The sequence below is a fragment of the Bidens hawaiensis genome, unplaced genomic scaffold, assembly GCF_021521415.1.
Source record: "Bidens hawaiensis isolate Kalapana, Puna unplaced genomic scaffold, B.hawaiensis_p1.1 tig00024894_1, whole genome shotgun sequence".
Lineage (NCBI taxonomy): Eukaryota > Viridiplantae > Streptophyta > Magnoliopsida > Asterales > Asteraceae > Bidens > Bidens hawaiensis.
In genome coordinates, this window is record NW_027493953.1 from 72,003 (window position 1) to 92,554 (window position 20,552).

The window sequence follows — 20,552 nt, forward strand, 5'->3', positions numbered from 1 at the left end:
GAATAAAAGAACCGGAAAGAATGCGCGAAAGCAAGTCATTCTCACCTTAGATTCAACCTTATGCAAGAGTTTTCCCATTGTAAACATTTTTTTTGCTTTATGATTTTTTATTTTATTTATGATTTTTCCCAGTATCGATAGAATGAGCACTGTGAACTATATGCTTTAAAAAAGAGAATTGTAAAAAAAAAGTCAGAGCAATCTATCTAATGTAGAACAGATTTGTAGTATTGTGGATCACGATTTCTAGCACTTTTCAAAAAAATTTGCTTGCCTTGAGTGGACTAGGTCAAACAGTACGCTCACTAGATCCAACTATTACACACACGGAACACTAACCCTTTCTCGACATCCATTAGATCAACAAAACCAAACCATTGCCTGACGTGAACTAAAGCTTTCTCATTTGACTGTTTTATCCGGCTCCGTAGAAAGCTTTCTTTACTCAAGCAAAGATGAAGCAAAACCTTTCTTTTCTTATGATTAGAGGGAAGGATCACTCCAAAAAGCAAGCTTTCTTTATATACGATAAATAAATTTGAAGTTCTTTCCTCGGTCTTCATTCAGTGAAAGGTAGTTCGCTGGGCCTGTATTTTGCTCCCAGAGGTGCTGGTTCGACTCCAGCTTGCGACAAGACCAAAGGTCATAGAATATCTAGACGCCTCCGTTTTCTCCTCAATATATATATATATATAATATTAATTAATATATATAATATTAAGAAAAAATAACTAAATAATATATATTATTTTATACATAAAATTATAATTGAAAAAACATATATACAAATAATTATAAATATATTAAAATTAGTTAATAAATAGTAAACGAGTCGAGCTCGAGCTTGAGAATCTACTCATGAGCCGAACTCGAGCTTTGAAAATAGAGCTTGAAACGAGCTCGAGCTCCATATAAGTTAAACGAGCCTAGTCGAGCTCGGGCTCGGTTTGGCTCGTTCGCACCCCTCGCACAGATCCATTTTGTTTCTTAAAGCAGTTTAGTTCTTTATCTTTAGGAAAAAAGAAAAAGAATCCACATAATAAATATTATTATTACTATTTTAGTAAAAATTAACAATGAATTACATTTTGAGCAGAAAAAGTCAAAACACTCACCGGCTTTTAACAAATTCTAAAATACTTTAAGAAGCAAATTAAAATTAAAATTAAAATTAAAATTATAAATATATTTTCAGTTTTCGTAGATCGGAGCTCTTTCTTTCTTCTTCATTCTCATTCAAATTCATTCCGTAAGCTTTAATTTTAATAAATTAATAAATACATCTCTCTCGTGCTTCCATCACTTTAATCGTACGTAATATTTGTCTGCTAAATAACATATAATTTCATACTTGTTTATGATAACACATATATGAATGCTGACGTAATCCGTTACGTGAATTGAGACCTAGCTAATTACATATTTCTGTATATTAACCGTTTGCGTACGTGCATGTTGTTATGATTACACATATTATATTACGTACTGCTGATGATTGTAATCGATTATGTATACTGTAGCTCGGTTAGGATCTGAGATCTGAATTATAGCTTACACGTTGTTGAATTTACGTGAGAAACCGCATATAATTTCCGGTTTCTGATCATCAGGAACTGTTTGGCGGAAAGTTTGTTTATGAAATGAACGGACATGAACAAGCAATTTTGTTCGGTTTACTAAATGAACGAACACAGACAGAGGCTGTGTTCGTGAATGTTAAGATAATGTTTTTGTTTATGTTCATTAAAGCTTTTTAATCTTATGATATAGATTTATGCTAAATTATCGACTATAAAACAAAAATATATATTATGAGATTAATTTATATGTAAAAAGTTAACATATGAATATGATTGTTAAGAAAACACTAATGCAAACTTGGTAGCTGGAACGAATTGTTGACACCGATCATTCTTGGTTAGCCAGATTAAATAAAACATTGTTTGTGTTCATTCATTTGTGTCCTTGATGAACGAACACGAACAAGAATATTCGTTTGGTTAGTTGTCCGTGAACTGTTCACTTGTCTGATAAAAGCTTACCTGCTTAATGGACGAACATGAACAACCCTTGTTCGGGTCGGTTCGTTTACAGCCCTATCAAATAAAACAAGGAATGAATACAGAGTTTGTAGTCAAATGGATTAAAGCTGACTGTATAAATTTATATTGTTCAATGATTTTATTATGCAGACTTGAGCCTTCAGATAAACAGATTCATTTTGACTCAATGTCTTCAAGTAAGATCAGGAAGGCGATCGGAGTGGTTAAAGACAAAACTAGTATAAGGATAGCCAAAGTTGCAGGCAATGTAGCACCTGATCTCGAGGTGCTTATCGTAAAGGCAACGGGCCACGACAGCGAGCCAGCAGAAGAGAAGTACATACGGGAAATCCTTCATCGGGTATCTCAGTCTAGAGGATACGTAAGCGCGTGCGTTTACAATATTTCAAAACGGTTGAGCAAAACGCATGACTGGGTTGTTGCTTTAAAGGCCTTAACGCTTGTACACCGATTACTAGTCGATGGGAATCCAGTGTTTAGTCAAGAGATAATGTTTGCGAGCCGAAAAGGGTCAAGGGTTTTAAACATGTCGGATTTTAGGGTCGAAGCTCTTTCGAATTATTGGGATCATTCAGGGTTTGTTAAAACCTATGCAATGTATCTTGACCAGAAGCTTGAATTCATAGCATACGAGCGACAGCTAAGCCCGATAGGGTTTAGAGATGATCACGGTTATGGAATCAGTCACAAGTCGAAATCTTACGGTGATTTAGTTGATTCGGTTGTATGTGGGGAAAGAAAAGAATTACAAGTGGTGAAAACAGTTAACGATATGAAGCCCGATAAGGTTTTGGAACGGTTGAATAAACTGCTTCGGCTTAATGACCGAGTGCTAGCGTGTAGGCCAGCTGGAAATGCGAAGACTAGTAAAATGGTGCTTGGTGCATTGTACCTTGTGTTAAGAGAAAGCTTTCGGATTTACGCTGATATATGCGAGGTGTTAGGCGTTTTGCTTGATAGGTTTGTGGAAATGGAGTATGGTGATTGTGTCAAGACTTTTGATCAGTATGTTATTGCAGCTAAAAGGATTGATGAGCTTGTTGACTTTTATAGTTGGTCAAAGGAGTTGGGAGTTGCTCGAGCCTCCGAGTTCCCGGAGGTGCAAAAGGTTAGTGATGAGATTTTAGGAACTTTGGAGAGGTTTTTAAGAGAAAAGAAGAATAAGCTGAAAAAAAACATGGAAGAAAGTTGTAATGAAAACGGGTCGTCATCGTCGACGATGGTAGCCACGATGGAGGACTTGTTGAATATGAACGACGACTCACTGCCGCCAGTGGCTAACGATGATAATATGTTGGCACTTGCTTTGCTTACCGGGCCTAAAACAGTTGAAACAGAAGGCGGAAGTGGAAAATCTGACTGGGAGGTGGCGTTGGTGGAGTCCGCTAGTAGCTTACCAACACAGCAGGCGGCGCGTGGTGGTGGTGGTCTGGATCCGGTAATGCTGAATGGCATATATGATCAAGGAGCGGTAACTGCACAACCCGTGTTAGCATTGCCTGCACCCAACAAAAAGGTGGTGCAACCGGTGGTGGACCCACAAGACCCTTTTGCAGCATCTTTAACGGTCCCACCACCGCCATACGTGCAGCTTGCTGACCTGGAAAAGAAAAAGGTGTTTCTTGTGCAAGAGCAACAACAGGTATGGCAACCATATGGAAGCAGTGGTGGGGTTGCTGCTGCTTATAATAATGGTATGGGACAACATGCAGGGTATACCTATGCACATTATTGATCAAGTTCTTCATATTATTTATGCTTCTTTTTTTTATGCATAATCTTAAAAAGAAATTCTTTATAATGATTTTTTTACTCGTTTTACTTCCGAGTTATGTATAAAGAAACTTGATTCATGAAATAAATTCCGTGGTATCCTTTTGGCTGGTTTCTAATAAAAACATAGCATTAATGGTGCGTGTGTGATATATATACCCTTATAAACTTGAAAGATTTCATATATACAAAACTAAAAAATATCATACATTCCAAATTGGATTTTTACTTAATGACTATTCTACCCCCTTTGCATTATATTTGTTTAAACACTATTTTGTATTTAAATTTTGATCAATGTCGACAGAAGCAAACTGAACCGTCATCTCTCTCCTCTTTTATTCTCCCGATGACAGATAATTAAACAATCGAATAGATGAAAAATAAATTCTGCTAAAAATAGGTAAAAAACAAAAAGTTTTGAGGTTAAAGATGGGCATATATGAAATTTTAATGTTTAGAAAAAATAAGGTTAAAATGGTAATTTGTTATATTGTTTTTATGAATTGTGTGTATCTAATATTTTAACTGCTTTGTAAGAGCACTTGCATGATATATCCTAAGTTTGTAGGGGTATACATGAAATTTCCCGTATATATATATGATTGTATTTAGTTCAATAATCAATAGGCAACTACAGAAAGAAATTTGATAAATTCAAATATCTAAACACTAAAACAAATATATAAAGAATATTTCATGCCAATTCAAAATGCAAAGAATATGCAGAACCCTATGTCAACAATGATACAGTAAACTGTCACACAAATTAATATTCTTTCAAAAAACTGTCGAACAGACAAAACTGCAACTGCAAGTGTAGCATTCAATTTTGACCTGTGAATAATGAAGCTGCAACGCACTTCAGCGTTTCATACGCTTTCTGTAGATCAGATTCTGTATGAGCAGCCGAGACAAACAATCTGATCCCAACAGGCAGATTGCATTTGTCAAGCGTTGATCTTTTAGAAGGTACCACAAAAACCGAGTGTTCATTTAGCACCTGAAATTATATCAACTTGTAATTAACAAAACACATCATACGGGTTGTATTTGTATACTGGTAATACATTTGTAAATTTAAGGCTTACTTTATCAGCAATATTTTGAAGCAATTGAAGATCGGTCTTCACGGACCCTGTGGTTTTCTTTAGTACAAGAAAGACAATCGGTGACAGTATATCACTTGCAATTTCAAGTCCCTGTATTCCCGACAATCCTAAAAATATTAAAAATACGAGTTATATTAAATAATAAAATAATATAGTAAAATAAAATAAATATAAAACAAACCTGTACATAACGCCTTGATATTATCCCTTAACTTTATTAAGAGTTCAGGGTTTTCTTCAATGACATCAACGGCGGTAATTGCAGCACTTGCCAAGTATGGTGGCAAAGATGCAGAAAAGACATAACCCGAGCTGCTAAGGCGCTACAACATTTTACAAGATGAAAATTAAATTACCGTTTTGCCCATAATCATAGTTGAAATTTACAAATAAATTTCATTAACACATACTTGGTGATCGACAACTCGACTACTTCCGGTGCAAAATCCACCTTCTGATGCCAACGCGTGTCCCATAGCAGCGGTTAATATATCTACTTTATCGATCTACAAAAGTAAGATAACTGTTAATCTATTATTCATTAATTTTGTGTGAATTTAAACAAAATAATGAAAATTAAAAGTGAGTTTGAGAAAGATAACATACGGGAACTTTGTAGTGTTCAGTTAGACCTCTACCAGATTTCCCGAGTACACCAAAAGAGTTACTTTCGTCTAATAAAACACGAAACCGATACTTCTCCTTGAGTCTGATTATCTCGTCTAGCGGAGCAATTTGGCCCGAATTCTAAACATTTCATCAAAACTTATATAATCAATGACCACGAGATGGCATATAACTATATAATTATACGAAAATAAATCACAATGTAACGTCTTAGGAATACCTGGTAAACAGCTTCAACCACAATGTAACGTCTTAACTTCTTAGCTCGTTTATTATCTTGCGTGACTTTCTCTAGTGTATTTTTTAAAGATTCCATGTTATTATGCTTAAAGTACACAATTGTACTTCTTGATAGATATAAACCGTTTTGTATGCCCCAGTGAACACCTTCGTCTCTGAAACAAACAACTTATTGTGAACAAAGATCATGCAAAATGACACGTTTGCCCTCGATAGATATATTTAAAAAACTTTATAGTTTATACTCACGCAATAACAATATCTCCTTTCTTGCAAAAAGCCGGAATCACACTAAACATAGTCGAAAGTCCATAAGAATAGAGTATGGAATCCGGAGTTCCTAGAAACTTTGCTATTCTTGCTTCACAGTCAAGGTGAACATCTAAATAAATAAAAAAATAAAATAAAATAAAATAAAAGAATAAGTAATAAATATCTAAATGTTAAGCCGATAAATTGGATAATTGTATACCGATTGTTCCGTAAAATCCACGAGGACCACAAGAACCAACACCGTATTTCTCCAAAGAAGATGTGCACGATTCCTGTCGTATGAAAACCATATAAATAAACATGTTACAGAAATCCACAACCAAATAAATTGAAACAGTAGTTTTCTTACACGTAATTTCTCATGTCCCATTAATCCTAAGTAATTTGCCGAAGTAAAATTCACCACTTCTTTCCCATTGATTATTGTATGCAGTCCTGCAGCACTGTATGCAACACAATTTACAAGCTATGTAAGTATATAACCATGTATACATAAAACACATATATATGCATGTATGTATTTATACCTCTCTAGTACTGGACCTTCTTTTTCCATATCTTCTGTTATAGGTGGGATAAGAGACTCTGGTGTCCATTCGTCACATAATTCGTCTATTTCCTACACACGTCACCTATGCGGTCAATATTGGTGGAATCTTGGTTATCGGTCATCTTGATAATATCAATCAAGCTATCAGTCCAGATAACATCAGCGATATTGACTGATATATCTATTTCCGATATCAGTGTTTTTTAAGTCTTAATTTTCAATTTTTAGTGTCCAAGGTTAGCGTTTTAAGTCTTGATCAGTTCCTACTTGATTGTTAGGTTTTGCAAGTTGCAAAAGATTATTAATTTGTTAATGGTAAGAGAGTATACTAAATTATTAGTGTTAAATTGCTATATATATGATATTAAAATTACCGATGTCTCAAATATATCAGATATTTTTCCGCATTTTTCCGCATTAACTGCTTAGCACATCACACTATCACATTTATCAAACTATAGAAATAATAACATAACCGGGAATTCAAGTTAGAAAACGGGCATGATTGCACGAACCTTATTAGTTAACGGGCGTTTAGGCGGCTTGTAACTCTTTTGAGATAGTAAAAACAGAATAACAACAAGAAGTAAACCTTCCACAAATAAGTGACCTATAACACAAAGAAATAAATAAATAAAAACTTAATTGTAACAAAATTTAATAGTTTATCAAGATGTTAGAAGATTAATAATCAAATGAATATTAACCTCCAATTGGAACTCCAAAAACAACAGCTCTAGCAAAAGGTGCATCATATGCAAATGTCAACCAGTCAGATGCATTTTTTAATGAATCCATCAAGGATGTGACAATGTTGTTTGATGACTCCATCAAGTTGATTTCTATTGTTATCTATAATATTGAATAATTATACAGTCAATCACACATGGTAATATAATAATAACTATAAATCATAACAAATTATTATATAAAAATATGAAATGAAAATAATTACCGAGGATTATATGCAGATCTAGAAGTGACTGTTTGATTTTGATGTTGAGTTCAAAACCTTAAACGACAGAGAGTCAGTTGTGGAGTTTAAGGTTAGGAAGAGATACGAGGAGGAGGAGGAGGAGGAGGAGGAAGAGGAGGGTTGTTGTCGAAGGTTTGGTCGGGAAGTACGATGGAAATTGAGATTTATGTGACAGAACAGGCGGCGAGTTGTGTACTTGTGTCCGGCGATTAGATTAAAATCTAATAATATTTTATTACTTGTGACTAATTCGTTTAAATCACGTCTTCGTTAATGAGCGGATGGTGGAGTGATAAGTTGTTTCATGACCCAAGTTTGATTTCTTTTTTTATCTTTATAGTTTTAGCGGTAGACTAAAGTGGGGTTCTTAAACTGAATGAGTTGTATAGCCTTAAGTAAAGGTTTTTCCATGATCGAAAGACGAGTGTATTCCGATATGATAACTTTTGTCACTAGACCATTTGGAGGATTCGTTAGCCATTAAAAAAATCACGTCTCGTATACGTGTTAGGCTGACGTATAAATGAGTAACGCGACAACGTGCATGACTAACTCGTATGACCCGTATAATCAGTCTTAGGTATTACTAAACCGGTTAACCTGTAAAATCCAGTATTAAAAAAAAACCAAATAACCGGTTTCATAGATGAATAATATAAATCAGATATTAGAATTAATTGGGTATAAAGTACAAACCAGTTAGTAATGAACCGGTTATGTTGTGCACCTCTCTAACCAACACTAGCCAAATTCGTACTGTTTTAACTATACGTGTGACTCTCCCCAATTTATTTCCCCGGATTCCCGTTACCGTTACGAAATTAACCGATACCCGCCCCACACTAAAAGTAACCAATACCAACCGAACCAAACCCAACCCACTCCCTTTAACAACCTCACACTCCCTTCACACCCACTCAGCGGAAACCAAACAAATGTCCTCCTCCACCACCACCACCGTCGTCGTCCTCGACAACGGCGGCGGCCAAATAAAAGCCGGCTTCGGCGGCGAACGCGACCCCACCACCATCGTCCCAAACTGCACCGCCCGTACCCCATCCTCCAAAAAACCCTTATTACCCACCCAACTCCTCAACCCATCCGAAGACCTAACCTCCGCCGTCATCCGCCGCCCATTCGACCGCGGCTACTTAATCAACCCCGACCTCCAATCCACCATCTGGTCCCACATCTTCTCCTCTAACCTCCACGTCACACCTTCTCAATCCTCATTACTACTAACCGAACCGTTATTCACTCTTCCATCCATCCAACGCTCCACCGACGAAATAATATTCGAGGAGTTTAACTTCAAGTCGTTGTTCGTGTCAGACTCTCCGTCGTTGGTGCATTTGTATGAGGCGAGTAGGCGTCCGTACGACGTGGTGTCCAAGGCGCAGTGTAGTGTGGTGGTGGATGTGGGGTTTAGTTTTTGTCATGCGGCGCCGGTGTGTCAGAACTTTACGGTGAATTATGGGGTGAAGCGGATGGATTTGGGTGGGAAGGCGTTGACGAATTACTTGAAGGAGTTGGTGAGTTATCGGTCGGTTAATGTCATGGACGAGACGTTTTTGATTGATGATGTCAAGGAGAAGTTGTGTTTTGTGTCGAGTGATGTCGCTCGGGATCTGCGGATCGCGAGGTGAGGGTTTATACATTTGCATACATTTTCATAGAACGCGATAAAGCTAGGGTTTATATGTTTTCGTGTAGTGTAATAGTGTTGGTTAATTTGGGATTGAATAGGATACAATCAAGCTAGGATTTATACATATTTATGTAGTTTAGGGGTGTAAACGAGCCAAGAGGGAGCTCAGCTAGGCTCGTTTTGACTTGCAAGAGCTCGAGCTCTAGTTCAGCTCGTTTCGAGTTCTTTTTCTAGAGCTTGAGTGATGTTGCTCGAGATCTGCAGATTGCGAGGTCAGGGTTTCGGTTTGGTTTAGTTTGTGATGGAATCGGGCTAGGGGTTATACATTTGCATACATTCTCATAGAATTCATAGAATGCTGGTTGATTCAGGATTAAATAGGTTACAAATTAGCTATGCAGTCAATCTCGATGGTATCTCGGTGGTATCTCGGTTATCTGTCCTCATGTGAAATATCAGTCAAGATATCGGTCAGAATATCGGTATCGATAATATCAGCGATATTGACCGATATATCACCGATATTCCCGATATCATGTTTTAAGTCTTAATTTTCAACTTTTAGTGTTTAATGTTGGTGCTTTGAGTCTTAATCAGTTCCTACTTGCTACAATTATTAGTGTTTTGCAAGTTACAAAAGTATAATTTGTTAATAGTAGGAGAGTATACTGAATTGTTAGTGTTAAAGTGCTATATATATAAATTCTGCATGATATTAAAATTACCGATATCCGATATTTTTCTGCATTAACTACTTAGGAAATTAGCTAGGGTTTATACTTTTTACATATTCATACAATTTAGGAGTGTAAACGATCCAAGCGGGAGCTCAGCGAGTCTCGTTTTGACTTACAAGAGCCCAAGCTTTTGTTCAGCTCGTTTCGAGTTCTTTTTCTAGAGCTTGAGCTCGGCTTGTGAGTCGTTTTTTCAAGCTAGTGCTCGGCTCGAGCTCATGTATGTTTTTAGAAGAATCTTAAACGAGCCTAAGTTTGGCTCGAGCTCATGCAGTGCCTTTATTGAGCGAAAGCTTGGCTGTGCAGTGTGAAATTTATATGTAGAAGTCTAAAATAAGTAAAGCTTAGAAACACATAAGGCTCAACGAGTTTCCCCATATAGGTCAGTTAATGTGATGGATGAGATGTTTTTGACTGATGATGTTAAGGAGAAGTTGTGTTTTGTGTCAAGTGATGTTGCTCGTGATTTGCGGATCGCGAGGTGATAGTTTCCATTCATTTGAATTAAGCTAGGGTTTGTTTATACATTTTTGTAGAATGCTGGTAAATTTGGGATACAATTATGCTACAGTTTATACATATTCATACAATTTAGAGGTGTAAACGAGCCGAGCTGAGCCCAAGCTAGTTTTTTTAAGATTGAACACGTGTAGTACCTTAATCGAGCCAGAGCTCGGCTCGAGCTTGGTTGTGCAGGGTGAAATTAAAACATAGAAGCCTAAAATAGGTAAAACTTGAAATACCCAAGGCTCAACGAGCCTAAACGAGCTTCCGTACAAGCTTTGAGTTCAGGATCGATAACCAAACGATTTTTATTTGAGGCTCCAATTTGGCTTGAGCTCGAAACGGTCGACTACGTGAGAACTGCAGTTTGTTTGAATTTATGGTACAGTTAAGCTAGGATTTATACATTTTCATTTAATGTCGGTTAATATGGGATCAAACAGGATACAATTAAGCTATAGTTTACATAATCATGCAATTTAGGGGTGTAAACGAGCTTGGATCGAGCTTGGTTGTGCAGGGTGAAACTAATACATAGAAGTCTAAAATAGGTAAAACTTAAAATACACAAGGCTTGACGAGCCTAAACGAGCTTCCTGTACAAGGATTGAGCTTGGGATTGATAACCAATCGAGTTTTATTTGAGGGCTCGAGCTCCGCGAAGTGAGGACTGCAGTTTGTTTGAATTTATGATACAGTTAAGCTAGGGTTTAGACATTACCATATTTGTTGGTTAATTTGTGATTAAATAGGATATAACTAAGTTAGGGTGCAAACAAGTCGAGCCGCTCACGAACTACTTGAGATTGGATTGATAAAAAGCTCGAAACAAGCTGAGCTTTCTTTGAGCTCGAGCCTTGTATGGGAAGCTTGTTTAGGCTAGTCGAGCTTTAATGAGCCTTGTGTATTTTTAAGTTTTACCTCTTTTGGACTTCTGTGTATTAATTTTACATTGCACGGCTGAGTTTGGGCTGAGCTTTAGCTCGTTTAAGGTACTACCAGTGGCTAATTTGGGATAACAGGACACATTTAAACTAGGATTTATACATTTTCATATAATGCCGGTTAAATTTGGGATCAAAGGATACGAATATACGATTAAGCTAGGGCCTAGGGTTTTTCATTTTCATATAATGGTGGTTAATTTGGGATTAAACAGGATAACTAAAAGAGGGTTTCTAATATCATTTACAGGAGGCGTGGAAGTGACAATCACTTTAGGTGCACATATGTGCTTCCAGATGGCATCACACATACAAAGGGATACATAAAAGACCCCATCGAAGCACAAAAATATCTGACGTTATCTGAAGACGGTGAACTCCCACAATCTGAAGAAACTGAAGAAGCTGATCAAATGGAAGCTACAAACAAACCATCAGAAAGGAGCAAAGTTGATCTCACAAAAAATGTACTCAAAACTTTCTTACTTTGTCTATAAAGATTAGTTCTTTATTGATGAAACTGCATAATATTAATTCACGTGATGAACAACAGGAATTCAGCTTGAGCAATGAGCGGTTTCTTGTCCCTGAGATGATATTTCGTCCTGCTGATTTAGGTGTGTCGGTTTGATATGTTTTATTGGACATTGAAGACAGTATTTAGGTTATTAACTTATTTTGTTTAACATATTATTAGGAATGAATCAAGCTGGACTGGCGGAATGTATTGTTCGAGCGGTTAATTCTTGCCATCCATATCTTCATCCTGTGCTTTACGAAAGGTAATTGACATTTGACGTATAATTATCATTCATTTTGTGGGTCCCGTGAATTTTACATCTTATTTATCTTTCTTGATATATATGAATTGTGATTGTTTTGCAGCATCATATTGACTGGTGGAAGCACATTATTTCCCGGTTTTGCCAAAAGATTGTAAGTTTCAATTTCGTGTGTAAATCTTTATTCTTATATTCACTAGGAATCAAATTTGAGTTGATTATGTTGATTGCAGAGAAAGCGATTTGCGGCCACTTGTTCCGGACGTATACAAAGTGAAAATAACAACTCAAGAAGAGTGAGTAATAATATCATTTTCTGCAAGTTTTGTTTGAATTATTGTCCCACTTTTAGTAACTTATTGGGAAATATTTATCCTGTATATGCAGCCCTATATTAGGTGTTTGGCGAGGGGGGTCGTTATTGGCATCTAGCCCTGATTTTGATGCGATGTGTGTCACGAAAGCCGAGTATGAAGAGCATGGATCAGCCCGTTGTCGTAGGAGATTCTTTCATTAATCCACATCCGAAAGGTACTTTTAATCGAGTTTTTGTATGAGGGCTTGTCATTTCAAGAACTTGTTCTTGAGTTTGAATTCAAAAACTTATTTTTGTTTTGGTTTCTTGTGGTGAAACAGCAGGAGTAGGTAGATGAAGATTGTTAGTGTGCTTGTAACAAAAATGCTACCTTGTAAAACCATATTTGTAGATAAAAACAAGCATTTTTGTCATATTGTTGCTGAAGATTTTTTATGATAGTTTGATCAAAGGTGGTGTTTGGTTTATAATTCATATGATTTAGAAATCAGGCAAATTGGATTGTAATAATCCACAAATTATTTTCATTGTCTTATAATCAATGCCAAAAATCCGACTAGAGGTACACGCCCAAACCGGTTAACTGGTCACTAACCAGTTTCTCTAACCGATTCTCAAACCAGTCCCTCTCTAACCAGTTTCTACCCGGAAAAAACCGGCGGTTAGTACGTGGTTATACATTTTGGCCCAAAGACCGGTTAATAACCGGTTACAAAAGGTTGACTGAAACCGATTTTAGGTTTTTGAAATATATTTTTTAAAACTGGTTATTTATCGGTTAACTGGTTATACCCGAAACCGGTTATACCGGTTAGGGTTTTTGTGCTTGAAATCCGGTTAGTATCCAACCCGATTAATGGTCTAGTCGGTTAGTTGACCGTTGACCACTAACCGGTTATTAAATAAACCAGTTTTTGAATAACCGGTTAACTGGTTTATGCATATCTTAATTTGACTAATGACACTTTTAATTCTCACTTTCGGTATCAACCTCAAAACCTACAAACACAATCCTTAACAGAAATCTCAAATTGAGCCCATAAGTGGCCCAAATGTGTACAAAATATAAAAAAGCTGAAAGCTCAATGTGAAATTTTCTTTGAGAGGCACCACAGTACCTCCACGTGCAAATATTTTATCTCACTACATCATATTTTGGTTTTGATGGATTTTTACTTCAAAAAATAAAATAAAATCTCTTTATTTAAAATGGCCATGTTCTATCTAAGGTCTTGATCCGTGACAACATAATTATCAAAGATTTATACTTCATATTCACTCGAATTCTATCTCAATAATAATTATGAAAATCTTTTTAGACCTGACTGTTTCCGCTGGTCTGACCAGTCAGGTTATATGTAGTTCGCCCGCTTCTCAATAAACCGGCCAGTTCACCGGTCTGACTGGAAAACCAGACCGGTTGAACCGGTTTATTGTGGGAAAAAAATTATCTTTTATTTAAAATTTTTCCAGCCTTAAACCGCCATTTTTATGTGAAATCTTTTCAGCCTGTCGGACAGGGTGAACCGGTGAATCGGTGGTCTGTCCGGTTCGCTGTCTGACCTGATTATGAAAACATTGATTATGAACGAAACAGAGAAACATACTAGCGAAATCAAGTATAAATCAAATGTAAATTGAGCGTAAAATCTATGATGATTACGCTATCTAAATTGTTTTTGGCAACAAAAATGAAGGTTAAAATTATCATTGATTAAAGTGTGAGTATGTATTATTACCGGTCAACCTTCGATAATTTAGATTATTAAATTTTTATTATTTTTTTTAACAAATAATCAGTCCTAGACACTTGATTAGATGCTCTAGACTATAGAGTTCCTTTTATTGGAATTTAGGCATCAGAAAAGTTTGATTTTATGAATTATAAAACAAAGCCTTTTTATTTTAAAGTTAAGAAATGCATGTATTTTCAATGTTTAGACATAGACCAGGAACCACCCCCCACACCCACACCCGCACCCGCACCCGCACCCACACCAAAATAAACTATATTCGTGGAGCATCAACCGTGCATACACAACTACATTAAATATTTCATCTTCTTTGCCACTTATGTTTTATACTATATCTTATAGCTGTTATTTTTCTTTTTTTTTTAATGAATCACAACCACCTTATCTTTAAAAATTAGACTATACGTAATGGTTGATGTCTCTTAAGAGGCATTTTCGTCACATCAACGTCACTCTTTTTAGTTAAAATCATGTGCAATGGCTAATATTCATTCAATCATTACACTTCAAAACACATATGAGTTTTATTGCAAAAACGTCCATTCTCTTATAACGCCTCATAATACCTGGGGGCGGTGTAGGGGATTTGTCCGCCTCTATAATACCCGTATAATGTCCCATTACGCATTGCCTTAGTTACACGAATAACTCATATGATATGGCCATTGCTTGGTTTAGTCCCAAAGTTTCATTAATTAAACCTTTAGTCCAGCCGTTTGTTTAAACATAATACAGATGGTCAGAAATGGATTAATTGACACTAAGCTTTCTATTAAGTATATGTGAAATAACTAAAACACTTCATTTCGACGCCATTAGTTTTGCAATTTAACAAATAGTTGGACTAAGGGTATAATTATGAACTTTGGGATCAAAATTATAATATGTTCATAAATAATTATATTTTTATTATATTTTCTGAACTACAATTGATAAATGTAATAATCTTTTGTTAGTTTTTAAGAGAGAGTGTAAATTTTATAAAACATATAAAAAGGTATTTTGTTTATGTTTCAATTATTAACCATTTTATTCTATAGATCATGTCCATGGCCCCTCATTGATGGTGGCAGTAGGGTGCATGCATTAAATGGCATGTGCAAACTTTTCTCCCCCATACATCCCCCGTTACCAAATAAATCCTTATGAACAATTAAACATTTATGGCCATTAACATATTCTTTTAGCTTTACTCATTAAGTTTATCCACCACTTTTGGTGCGCTAGTGGTAGGAGTATTGTGTTTTTCGGTGGAGGTTCAAATTTGATCCTTACTTATGTTTGGTGGGGTTAACACTTAACATAATAATGGATTTGAGCTAGGTCTTGTGCAAAATTGTCGGTTAGAATCCCGAGCCCACATGGGTTTTTGTCCAACCGTGTATTACACTAGTGAGTTATGATCTTGTGGTGACACAATGATTGTTAAGTGACAGCTGGCGGCATGGTTTTCTGGAAGAACATCCAAATTCTAAAACAAGTGTGGGCTTGATTAAGAAGACAACATAGTGTGAGGCTCTCCAATTTAAGGAGAGTTGTGGCCCACCATTTCCCAAAAAAATAATAATAAACAAAACGTGATTTTTTTTTCTTCTTTTTTTTTCTTTGTTTTTAGAACGACAAATTTCATTATACCAACTAACAAGACGCTAGAAACTAACAACCGGTTAATAAATTCGCTAGTTGTTTTATTATCGTATTAACAAATTAACTAATATTATGTTATTTACTGTGATATTTTTGTAACCACACAATTGCCTTAATTAATATGATTACAACATAGATCGCGTTGATATTTTTGTACCCACACAATTGCCTTAATTAATATACTATTACAACATAGATTCAAGTATAACATTGAATGATAAGATCTTAATCTATCTTTTTTTAAACGATAATAGTAATTCGGGCTCAGTGCATGCCTCTTCATAACCCAAATATATACATATTTTAGATGGGATTTTGACTTTCCATCGTTAGTTTGATACTCGAGGATGGCGCCGACCCGTTACAGAAGGGGAATTTTTTGTGCTGAAGTATGATTCGAATATATTATCTACACCAGTCGGTGCCAGTTGCCCAAATAGTCATTATCTAAATCATCAATATATGTCATTTTCTACCTGATGTGTGATTATATCATAAGAATCGCCTAAAAATAACTTAAATTGTCAAATTCCTTTACCAAAAAGTATTCATCAAATATTATGGGTGCATAGATGCCCCAACATATAGTATCATGCTAGTTAAATTATACATAAAAGCTATGTAGTCGATATCGCTAAAATATCACCGATATATCAGTGATATATCGGTTATCGGTTCCTTGGCGATATATAAGTCAGAATATCGGTACCGATAATATCAACAATATTGACCGATATTTGACTAATATTTGACCGATATATCACAAATATTCCCGATATCAGTGTTTTAAGTGTTAGTTATCAACTTTTAGTGTTCAAAGTTATTGTTTTAAGTCTTGATCAATTCTCACTTGCTACGATTGTTAGTGTTTTGCAATTTACAAAAGATTAATTTGTTAATGGTAGAAGACTATACTTAATTATTAGTGTTAAAATGCTATATATATGAATTATACATGATATTAAAATTACTGATATCCCACCGGTATCTCACTGTGATAACCGATATCCGATATTTTTCTGCATTAACTGCTTAGCATAAAAGTGCTCGTATATTCATAGTTCAAATTTTCAATATCTCAAACAAGTATATAAATCAAAAGGATCAAAACCAGATTGTACAAATATTGTACATAAAAGTGCTCATATATTCATAATTCAATATCTCAAACAAGTATTTAAATCAAAAGGATCAAAACAAGATTGTACAAATCAACAAGAAGATCTACTTAAGGTAGATTTCAAAATCAAACCGTGTATTGACGATCAAGAAGAAATTCAAAACATGGTTTTAATCAACTAACAGCGTCACCTAGCCATATGCTCAATCGATGCCGCTAGCATGCATCGACTGACCCCCCCCCCCCCCCACCCCAACACACACGCCATGAATCAACTCAATTTTAAATTATTGAAATGTTATGGGAAATACGATTGCCACTTCATTAAAAGTTGATATCATTTGTACAAATAACTAAAGTTGTCATTAACAAGGCTGGGATCTTTATGATCTTAAGTGCGATTACGAGGGCGCTCGGGTTTTATCATCAGTGGGTCTTCGGGTGGGTGGGTTTTCCACGGAACTGAGTTAACTTGGAGATGCTTAAGGGCTCTGTATGTCACAGCCCCAACCCCTATACCCCGGGAGGGGAGCCGTGAACGTTGAGTGGTGGTATCGATGTTTATTAAAATAATTTGCAGCGGAATATTTCATCAGAACCGTAGTTAGGAAAATTAATCAGAGTTATAAAAACACCATAATTCTTATTTCATAAACTGGGATAAAAACCCATTTTTATACAAACATAAGTTTTATAGGGATAAACCCTAATTTACAAAACACGTTTCTTTATTCTGGTGACAAGCCACTTATTTAAGCTGGAAGCCCGCAGACATCATTCCTTTGTCTCTAACAGGTCACTTGAAACATGTTTAAAAATATTTGATCAGCAGAAAATACTGGTGAGTACATTCATTTATAAATGACACATTTTACAGTTACAGCATTAAGATGTTTTTACATCTGTCTGCTTACAAATTACCGAAAGGTACTTGTCACTCGACCGTATATGTGACTGTGGTCATATTACTTATTGGCTAACACTTGTCCAATAAGTAACGTGTAATAGCCCAGTAGGCAAGCCTTGTATACAAAACCCCACAATACCAGTAGTAACCATCCCGTAAGTCTACAAAGACTTAATCATTGTAATGTATTTAAAATCGTTTGAAAATATTTGGACTATCTGTCATGAGTTTAATGGATTTAGAAAAGCATCATGATAGCATTGAAAAATCAGTTGTCTCACGCAAATGTGAGTTGTGCAAAAACTCGAATGTCTCACCTTGCAAGTTTATATTTAACAAGCCTTCTAATGTTAAGCACCTAGATTAAGCACAACGTAGTATTTCTATATTAGTATAAACCCATAATTATAACGATAATCACGAGACATGAAACTTTACACGATGGCACAATGCATACCTTGGTTAGGTAGAGCTTTTGGATTCGTGTTATAAAAGTTCCTTTCGATCGGAGAGGTACCGTTACAATTACTCGGGTATAATACCAGTTTTTAAGACGAGAGAAAATTTTTGAACGAGTTGTGAAGTCCAGATTTCTGCCCTATTTATACTTGAATTTGAGCATCTTCGCGTATCGCGAAGGAATCTTCGCATATCGCGAAGTTGCAGTAGGGTTGTCGAGTCAACCCTAGCTATGCCACGTGGAATGACACGTGTCAGGTGACGTGTCAATGCTGCGTAACTTTTACGTCACATCTTCGCGTATCGCGAAGAAGCTTAAGCATACTCCTTCGCGTATTGTGAAGGTGCAAAAATACTAAGGCGGCTCTTAAGCAGCGATGCGAGCGTGCGAAGTGCGCCATCAAAGCGCCACATTGCGCCCATCGCACTTCGCCTGAGCCTGTGCGCGTCGGGTGTTTCACACCCTCCGCTAGGACTACTAGGTGTGATTTGGCACATAAGAATATTATCATGTGAACTCTAAGTTTTGTAATCTAGCGATATGGGACAAGAGTTAGAAATCCTATTTATACCATGGTGAAAGCCTTCTATTTTTCTTTTCTCCACCAATATGGGATGAAATTTTCCTTTATATTTTCCATTATTCCTTTTACTTCTTTTCTTTTCTTTATCATTTCTTTCTTTGATTATTTTATTCTTTATTATGGTTTGTCATACTGTAAGGCTTGGTTAGGCCAGCTGGCGGTGTCCTGTTGCCATTAAGTCACTCGTACAATGTACCTAGACAATTCTCAGTTTGCTAGCCGCTAAAAAAATTAAAAGAAGGTTATATCTAAGATTTTTTTTAAATTAGTAAAAAATCCTGAAAGGTGTTTCAAGAAGAAAACTTGAAATATGAAGACCAAGTCAAAAAAGCTAGTTTAATGAGAGATGAGAAGATCTCTTTAGAAAGAATACAAAGGATATTTAGTAGTTACAACCGAATCTGCCTAGCAAATCAAACTATGCCCAACCCCCTTCTTTCATATCAAATCTATACCTTTGTGCTCAATAACTTTTCTTTATAGTGTTTATAGGCTTTTAGTAAATAACTTATCAAAAAAGCAATCGAATCGCCTTCTTCTACGTAATCGTCAATAGAAGACTAGAACCATCCAAATTATTACCTCTCGTGCAACTCATATGACCATTTTTCATGTGTTTTACAACTCTGTATAATCTAGACTTAGTAATTATGACCTACACAACTTATTTTGGGTCATAAAAACAATCTAATGGGTTGATTTGGGTTTAAGAAAAATCTTTGATGGGTTACAATGGTCACACTAGAAAAAAGAAAAAGTTGAAACATGTCCAAATGGGTTAAAAGAAAAATAGGAACGAGTCGGAATGAGTTAAGATAAAAAAACCACTCAAAAGAAATTCAAAAAAAATAATAATAAAAAATCATAATTCAAAATAAAAAAATTAAAAAAAAACTAAAATGTTTCCTCTATTGTCCTCGTTTTTTTTTACCTGAAAGTCTGATCCATTTCGCCCCGAATCAAAACAACATTTTTTAATTGACTCATTCTGACCCTAACCCGTTTTAATCCAACCCGGCCCATTTGCCACCCTTGGTATAATCATTTCTTCCTGTCAAGCCTAGTACAAACTATACGACCCGTATAACACGTCAGTAATGTCAGGTTAACGTACCCTGAGTTTAAACCATCCAATATGAAAACACCTAAACTTACCACACCATAATTGTTGTAGGACCAATTATTGTACCATAATCAGGTCAAGAACCACTTTCAATAAATAATTCAAGGAAACATCACTTTCTTGCATAAAATAAAAAAAAAAAAACCAAAAAAAAAAAAATTAAAAAAAACCCAAATAAAATCAAATAAAGATAAAAGATTCCATCTTCCATTAACATTGACAAAAAAACATCTTCTTCAATTCAATGCTGCCTCCATTAAACCCTTCTTCTTCTCTCTTGGTTTCTAATTTCTTCAACATTTTTCAATCCAATCCCATTATTCACCACCCAATTTAGTCAATTTCTCATGACACCCACTTGATTATTATTATTATTATTATTATTATTATTATTATTATTATTAAACCCTAAAAAC

At 35.6% G+C, this 20,552-nt stretch overlaps 2 protein-coding genes and 1 pseudogene across 2 annotated transcripts; 2 read left to right on the plus strand and 1 right to left on the minus strand.

The window, feature by feature from the left end:
* The first annotated feature begins 2,229 nt into the window (after positions 1 to 2,229).
* On the plus strand, positions 2,230 to 3,798 carry LOC143570356 (putative clathrin assembly protein At4g32285 pseudogene; annotated as a pseudogene).
* A 715-nt stretch (positions 3,799 to 4,513) lies between these two features.
* On the minus strand, positions 4,514 to 7,650 carry LOC143570344 (long chain base biosynthesis protein 1-like). Its single transcript, XM_077056017.1, has 13 exons — positions 7,594 to 7,650; positions 7,346 to 7,480; positions 7,154 to 7,248; positions 6,616 to 6,707; positions 6,438 to 6,531; positions 6,288 to 6,360; positions 6,065 to 6,197; positions 5,796 to 5,970; positions 5,555 to 5,695; positions 5,359 to 5,454; positions 5,130 to 5,271; positions 4,928 to 5,055; positions 4,514 to 4,839 (listed from the first exon to the last, which is right to left on the minus strand). Exons 2-13 carry the CDS (start codon positions 7,467 to 7,469, stop codon positions 4,663 to 4,665), a joined length of 1,470 nt encoding a protein of 489 aa, XP_076912132.1. The 5' UTR covers positions 7,470 to 7,480; positions 7,594 to 7,650; the 3' UTR covers positions 4,514 to 4,662.
* Positions 7,651 to 8,549: 899 nt separating this feature from the next.
* Positions 8,550 to 12,784, plus strand: LOC143570364 (actin-related protein 6-like). The gene is made up of 7 exons (XM_077056032.1): positions 8,550 to 9,256; positions 11,695 to 11,911; positions 11,998 to 12,061; positions 12,142 to 12,226; positions 12,330 to 12,380; positions 12,460 to 12,522; positions 12,614 to 12,784. Exons 1-7 carry the CDS (start codon positions 8,550 to 8,552, stop codon positions 12,741 to 12,743), a joined length of 1,317 nt encoding a protein of 438 aa, XP_076912147.1. The 3' UTR covers positions 12,744 to 12,784.
* Positions 12,785 to 20,552: the final 7,768 nt, after the last annotated feature.